This window comes from Otolemur garnettii, unplaced genomic scaffold, assembly GCF_000181295.1.
Source record: "Otolemur garnettii isolate 467f Iridium unplaced genomic scaffold, OtoGar3 scaffold00022, whole genome shotgun sequence".
NCBI lineage: Eukaryota > Metazoa > Chordata > Mammalia > Primates > Galagidae > Otolemur > Otolemur garnettii.
In genome coordinates, this window is record NW_003852417.1 from 7,495,464 (window position 1) to 7,503,747 (window position 8,284).

Consider the following 8,284-nt stretch of genomic DNA (forward strand, 5'->3'; position numbering starts at 1 on the left):
TTTTTTTTTTTTTGAAGAACCTTGCCTGGAAAAAGGAGTAACTCTCAATTTTAGAAATAAGATGGATTTAGTCTACTGTTGAAAATTTCCCAAAGAATGAACTAGTTTTTCTGAGTTAGCTGCTATTGTTATTTATTTCACAACTGATATATCATATAATAATAAAGTACCTAAAAAGACCAGCTTAGAGAAGTCTTTTAGGTGTAAATGTAAAACCACTGAATGCTTCCAGAGCACAGATAATAATGCTGATTTCAAGCAGTATGTAACCTTGCTCTTTCACACACTGGTTCAATGTACAGCTTTGTGCCAACAGAACAAAGCTGTCCTTCTTCCCTTTTATGCCTTTCTGAGCATCTATTTATCTGACTTAGAAGTAACTAGTCAAACAAGAATGATTTCTAGGGTTCTGGAAGACAGGCCTCATTTACCGAGAAAGTAGAATTTCTCAGGAGACGACGAGTGATTAGAGGAAGCAGAAGGGTGAATACACAACTCTAAGAAAGCATCCCTCATTCTTTAACTGGCGTAAGTTGGAGTCTGACACTTCACAGAAGCAAATGAATTAATAGTAAAATCCTAAATACACTCTCTTTAAAAATCTTAGTTCACCATTTATCAAGTAAAGTGTTCTCAAAGGAAATCTTAAATATGAATAATTTTCGCAATTACCTGATTTCCACACACTGATCTTGAACAGCAGCCAAAAGCTTCCCATTGCTTTCATAGGGGAGAAAGAGAGAAAAAAATCTATTGTGAATATTTGTAGCAATCTTCGACACAGAATTATTTTTAAAAGTTAAAATAATTTTTAAAATTTTTAAAGGCTTTAATTATCTATCTTTTGACCTTACAAGTAGATAGATGTATAGATACAAAAGCATACAAAATGATTCAATTCATCATGAATTAACATGTTTAAACAGTATCATGTAACAAAGGAAATTTAAATACCATAAAAATCAAGAATGAAAGCCATAAGGACCCCAAAATTAACATCAATAATGAAATTTAAAAGGTAATTCAGATAGAAAAGCACTACATGAATTTTATACGTCCTTACCTTGCAAGTACCAAATGCCAGTTTATCTGTTTATTAACCAAGCGAACCAGTCCATCAGGGAGCAAAAAAGGTGCAGGTCTGAAATTACAACATATCACCTGGCTTAAAATCTCATCATAAAAACCACATAAGAGTAGGTAAATATTATAAATAGTATATGATATCTATAAAGAGAGGGGGGAATCTGTTCTCCCATTATAATATAAAATTTGAATGTTAGCAATCTCAAAACCAAAGTTATTAATTTGCTATCTGAAATTTGACCACAGACATGTCTATTTCCACAAAAACATAGTGGTGTGTTCAAAGGTAAAAATGATATGTACTTTCCAGGAAAAACATACCCAGCATACCAGCAACAGAACAGAATGAGCTTATGCCAAACACTTCCTTCTATGACCACCTGGAAACTCTGGCCCAACTATAATAAGAATAAATTCTAGCACAGAGTTAAACTCACAAGAAAATAACTTCCAAATATTTGAAATGAAAATGTAATGGAAAGTTATGATAGAATTGGGCACAGAGGAAGAATCCAAGACAAGAATCCAAAACGGAACTCAACACAAGACATAGGAAATGAGCTGCTGGGCCACAGAGAGGACAAGAACTGCAAGGAGACTTCTGTGAAAACCAGAATGCTCAACGGACTCTACATCAATGGACAGAGAGCTAGAAACACTTCACTACAGTGCCAGAGAGACTTTAAGGACTCTCATCTCTGCCTGGAACTCTGATTCTGAGGGAGATGGAAAAGTATCTCCTATGAAAAATTAAAAGCCCAAGCCTGAGCTGTATGCAAGACCAAACTACAATTTCACATTTCGCATATGATGCAAGAATCCAAGCATAAATTCCCAATAAAACCATTCACAAAGTGAGTACAAACAACAAACTGGAGGAGTAACACCTGAAGCAAACCAGGAACTAGATGGAAAAGAAGAATTAAAAAAAAAACTCCATGAAAGAAAAACAGGAAAAAAAAGGGTAAAAACCATGTTACAGAAATCAAAAAACACAAAACAAGATAAAAAGTATTAGTGGCCAGGCACAGTGGTACACACCTGTCATACCAGCTATTCAGGAGGCTGAGGTAGGAGTGATGCTTGAGCCCAGGAGTCCAGGCTGAAGTGAGACATGTCACACCTGTGCATAGCCACTGCACTCCAGCCCGGCAACACAGCAAGACCCCATAAAATTTAACTAAAAAATTTTTAAATAATAAGAAAAACATTAGTAAAACACATTTGGTATATTTATGTCCACTTCTAAAATATAAAATGCGTAATATCAAGAGACAGTTACAAAAATACTATAATAAAGACATGACACATGTATGTGAATACCATCCATATGAGGATGACGATTTCCTCTGGAAGGAAAGAAGAAAAAGATGGTGGAAGACTTGAGATGTAACATTTTGCATAAAAAGAGAGAAAGAACTACTAGAAACAAATACAGAAAGAGAGCAAAAACTGCTCAAATTCAGATATGGACATAAGCCATATACAGGTTTGTTGCATTGCCCATAATTCTCAGTATGTTTAGACTATTTCATAATTTTAAAAAGTAAGTTTTAAAAGAAGGAAAGAAAAAGACACTTGAAATAAATATTGGCCCAAAACTTTTATGTTTAATTGCCATATACTCAGAAGTACAAATTGAACTATAATCTTTTTAAAAGTGAAATTAGAAAGGTTAATCACCTCATGGAACATTCACAACCTGTACAATGATCAACATGGCCAATCGGAGGAAGATTCCTCAGAAGAAAGAGACAGAAAGATACCTATTGATCTGATGTTAAGATGCTTACACACAGGATAAGGTCTCCATAAGAGTTAACTCTTTTTGAATCCTCCTTCCCAATAAATAACAAAAAGAACTAATTACCAAGCAACAACCTGAACAGACAGCATTTCCTGACCACTCTATGCAAGGAGATCCAGGACTAGCAAAAGCAGTAACGTAGGGAGCTCAGCAACCACAGCATACATCTATGCTCCTTTCCTCTTCCACCTTCTCTGTGCTCAGCTCTCTGCCCATCACACCCCACACAGGCCAGAAAACAAGACAAAATTAATGTAAATATACACATACACACAGAGTAAAAGCATAAAACCAGTGAAGCAGAGCCATAAAGAAGAGCCAAAGGTCTCATTTTTAAAATCACATTATCTCTGGAGCTTTATAGATTAGATATTCTCAAAGAAAAGGCAATCTAAAGTAAATAATTCTATAAAACAATTCCTGCACATGTATCTAAAAGAAGAATTACAGGCTTTGTCAGAATTAGTATTTTCTTGTTCTTTTTAAAGGTGAAAATTAGCCACGCCTGGAAGTACACTTAAGACTCAAGAAATTAAAAAGCACACAGAACTGAAACCTAAAGATCTTCTCATGTACAGCAACTGAATAATGACAAGAGAGCAGATGTAACAATAAGCACAAAAATACTTCTTTAAAAGATATGCAAGCAGCAGGGGTATTATGTGGGCATTCAGGATACCACTGAGAACATTCATCAGAGGAAGCAGAATTCATCATTCTTAACAATAACTAAGGAAACAAAACCACCCTAAGTCTAGCGAGATATCTTGTCCGATTATGCCAAAATGTGTGAAATGTCTGTTCTATAAACTGAGTTCACCTGAATGTCAGCATCTTTATCATGATCTAGAATTCAGCTATGAGAACTTAAATCATAAACAGAGTAAGTCTGCTTACATTTGATGTTCATACCATTTCTCTGAAGAATTGAAGACTCACCTGTACCAGATGTATTGGCTTAAAAATAATAAATGATCTGTAATAAAAATAAACAGCAAACCAAACATAAATCAGTTGTCATTTAAGAATCATTTTCAAATTATATTTACAGATAAGAAATCTAAAATTTACTGCAGACTGAATCATGACAAAACAAAACACAGAGTATCACTCTTAAAATGGGAGAATGAATATCACCTAATAGTTGCCTATTTGAAAGTGCACACGGGCTTGGCGCCTGTGGCTCAAGCAGCTAAGGCGCCAGCCTCATACACCTAAGGTGGCGGGTTCGAATCCCCAGCCTGGGCCCGCCAAACAACAATGATGGCTGCAACCAAAAAATGGCCAGGCGTTGTGGCGGGCGCCTGTGGTCCCAGCTACTTGGGAGGCTGAGGCAGGAGACTCGCTTGAGCCCAGGAGTTGGAGATTGCTGTGAGTGATGCCACAGCACTCTACCCAGGGGGATAGCTTGAGGCTCTGTAAAAAAAAAAAAGAAAGTGCACACGAACCTCAGGGACACTCTGTAGATACAATAACTTTTACAAAATCATATATTTGTATTAAGTTCCAAGTTTGTGTATTATTCAAAAGTTTGAAGTATTTCCTAACTGTACAAAAAAAAAAAGTGGTTTGAGATGTTAAATTTCATCTAAAAAGTTTTAATGAAACCATAGGCTAGAAGTCAAGTAGTCACCCTTTAAGTAGTTACCCAAAGTATTTGCACAAAAATACAGGATACCATTTAACACTTTATAGCAGAGACATAAAAATAATAATATCTAAAATAGGGAAGTCCATGATATTCTGTATCAGAAGATAAAATTATATTAATTTCCAATACTCAACTACTATGAAACTGACTCTTCTCTTTATAAACAACTAGTATAATAAGATAAAATTCACTGGTACAGTAAGGATGGACTTTGGAGTCAGAAAGACATGTAGTCAAATTCCAAATGAATGACCCTGGGCAGGGTTCCTCATAAAAATACACAAGTAATAATATCTAAGCTGATAGTATGGTAAAAGGATTCTGTGAATTAATATAATGAAGCCCTCAGGGCACCAGATCAACAAGCCTAAGGCTCAATACTTTCTCAGTTTCTTATTAACTCACATGTAAAATCTGTTAGAAGTTAATGAAGATGCTAATCAAATTTATAACATTAATATTTCTGGCTATATATTATCTGAAATATCATATAAACAATTTAAAATGGTCTTTCACTGTGTTTCCACTTTCAACATCCATTGACTCTGAGACCCATACTGGCTTCAGTCTCTAGAAGCATGTGTCCTCTGGAAACATATCCATAATGGTTAAACCCAGGGTACAGTTTAACTCTAAGATGCATTAAAAAGTGCATGTGTAAATATACAGACATATAGGTATATAGGGGTATGTGCAAATGTGTTAATAATTAAACTCAGATAATATATATGTTACTTATTTTCATCAGCTCTACAGTCTAAAAAAATCATTTTAACTGCTAACTGTATCATTATATATAGAAAAATAAATAAGTTTTATTTACCTCGAATTGCTTTTGTGATGATAAAGGATGCGCCACGTTTTCGGTTGCCTCTAAGCTATAATTTAAAACAAAAAAATTTATAGTTAAGAATCTTCTATTATCACTTATATAATATGTAAACTTACTTTTCTTTCTGGGTACAAAGTAACAGTATTTTAAAACTACTTATAGGTTGAAACAAAAAAGTAGACTGAGTCTGGGGCAATGGGAGAAAACAGGAGCATTTTCATACACTTATTAAATGCTTATTTATTGAAACGCACAAGGACTAGCAGGAGGTATAGGCATGTGTCAGGATGAACCTTGCAGGAGAGGACAAGAATTGAGGCTAGAAACTGTTCCCAAATCGAGACCCCAATCCAAAAACAAAAGGAGTCAAGGGCAAAGACCATACTGGTGGAAACTAAAACAAATTTTGTTCACAAGAAAAGGGGTAATAGAGGTTAATAAACTCATACCTCATGGCAATTAGAGTTTCCACTGTATATCCCCAGAGACAACACCACTAACAAAACACACAGATATATAATTGCTATATCAAATAATTCCAATCCATAAGTACAGACTGGGCACTCACTGAGTATAAATTAAATGACAGTAGGCATTATGGAAGATGCACTAAAGTGCTGTCAAGAAAAGTAAGATTCTACTATTAAAATACAGAAGTCATTTCACTCAACAAACACGGATTGATGTCCAATTCTTGCAAGATACAATTTGGCCCGGAAGAGAGAGAGAAAGAGCAATCAGATGTAGGGGGCTCTCCCAGAGCTCATAATTCAACAGCTGAAATCAGTACAACATAGAATCAATAGAACTGTGCCCTCTCCCCAAAAAAACAAAGTGCCTTGAAGTTTTGATGTAAATGGTTGAGGAAATTATCTTTTAAAAATCAATTTATGTTAAGCATTCTGAAACACTACTGCAATTAATTGATGGATATTAAGGAGTGGAAACTCATCTGGCAAGAGCAACAGCTTCCTCCTAGCTGCATAACTTTCAAAATATTCAAATTGTTCAAGACAAAGAAAACCTAAGTTGGCTCAGAGCCTGTGGCTCAAGTGGCTAAGGCGCCAGCCACATACACCTAAGGTGGCGGATTCGAATCTAGCTCGGCCAGCCAAACAACGATGGCTGCAACCAAAAAAAAATAGCCAGGCATTGTGGCGGGAGCCTGTGGTCCCAGCTACTTGGGAGGCAAAGGCAGGAGACTCGCTTGAGCCCAGGAGTTGGAGGTTGCTGTGAGCTGTGATGCCACAGCACTCTACCCAGGGGTACAGCTTGAGGATCTGTCTGAAAAAAAAAAGAAAACCAAAGTAAATACTTGAAAAACAATAATACCTGCAGATCTTCAAGACACACAGAAACTTCAGTGGGAAAGAGGTTATAGAGAAAAATATACAAACTTTATAGGAAAATGAGCTTAAGAATGAGTAGTTTTTCCAGAAAAAAAAAAAAAACACTCAGAAAAGATATAAAAGAGAATCCATATGGGCTGGACTCCACAACCTTTAATAAAGGTACTATTTATTGTGCCACTTCCTGAGTCTCAAACAGTAACTGGCACATATTAAGCAATCAAATGTATTTTGAAATAAACGTGGATCCGTGGTTCCTTCTCTTCACCCTCGGCCCAGGCGGCTATCCCCAGGAAACAACTGATAAATCCAAGGTCCCCTTTATAAGTTATCAAAGCTAATAACCCTTTCTCTAGCAGACATCCCAAGCCTGGTCAGTTAGTTCCTCCTTACTCCTCACTCCCACGACATTTTGCTCACTATAGCACCTGTGTGTTGGATTGTCTCCCTTCTAAACTAAAAGATCCACGAAAGTTTATCCATCTCCGTATGTATCCCCAGCACCTAGTACCGTATCTGGGACAACTTAACAGACGGACACGCTTTAAATGCTTGTTTATTGAAACACACAAGGACTAGCAGGATTCAGCCCCAATGTAGTGGTAAAGGGTTAGGTCCTGCGCTCCTCGGCAGCAAACCTTATGTTAAAAAGACTGTAGCGTCCTGAAAAATTCTTGCAACGCGGTCGAGGGTGGCCCCCGACCAGCCTACGCCAGACAGCAAAACGAGACCCCCAAAGTCCAGGCTCAAGAGGGACCCTCGAATCCAGCGCTGTGCTCGCCCCTCCAAGTACAGTGAAACTGGCCATCAGAGAGAAAAGCGAAGTGGCTCAGAAAACAAGATGCCTCCCCTGACAACCGAATTGTGAGCGGAGGAATAGTCTCAGGGACTACCCACGGCCCCAGCCCAGGGTGTGGTTGCCAAGGCGACTGCGCCAGCTGCGGAGCCCCGCTCCCCCGCCCACCCGGCTCCCCTCCGCTACGTGGCTACAGCTACGTGGATCTGCCCACACAGCGCCCGCGCCCAACTGGCTGAAGCCCTAAAGGGACCTGGTTCACCTGAACTTCTGTCTCCGGCGGCCACTCGGTGTTGACTAATAAGTCATAGAGAATCGTCTCCTCCTCGCCCTCTGCCGTATCTGGACTCGGAGCCGGCTCTGACTCGAGGGCCGCCATGTTCGCCCGGGACTCGAACAGCCGAGGGAGTGCGGCTACGGATCCCCGCGCGGGACAAGCTTCCCAGGCCGCAGCCGCTTTTGATTCGCGCGAAAGGGAGCGACGTGAACTGACTGCGGGAAGGAAATGTTGCGTTAACTCTCCTAAGAATAGAAAGGGTAATACCTATTGCTTGCCCTTATTCTGACTTGGGTCTCGGTCCCAGTGCATGCCTTATTATCTGATCTGCGTGAAATCAGCCAAGTCATTGACCCTTTCTTACCCAGTCAGGTTCTATAAAATAAATGGCAAAAGCACACTCCCTCTCTGTCCCTGACATACTGATATTCATTCATCTATTCTTTGAAGAACACAGAGTTTCCAAACAATGGCTTTAAATAAACA

The 8,284-nt window shown here is 38.4% G+C and overlaps 1 protein-coding gene across 1 annotated transcript in view; it reads right to left on the reverse strand.

The window, feature by feature from the left end:
• NBAS (neuroblastoma amplified sequence) overlaps positions 1 to 7,915 on the reverse strand; it is a 367,205-nt gene extending 359,290 nt beyond the window's left edge. The window contains 5 exon segments of the mRNA XM_023511811.1: positions 673 to 720; positions 1,064 to 1,141; positions 3,833 to 3,869; positions 5,368 to 5,422; positions 7,784 to 7,915. Of these exon segments, the coding sequence (XP_023367579.1) occupies positions 673 to 720; positions 1,064 to 1,141; positions 3,833 to 3,869; positions 5,368 to 5,422; positions 7,784 to 7,900 (335 nt within the window). The 5' untranslated portion in view covers positions 7,901 to 7,915.
• Between the last annotated feature and the right edge of the window lie 369 nt (positions 7,916 to 8,284).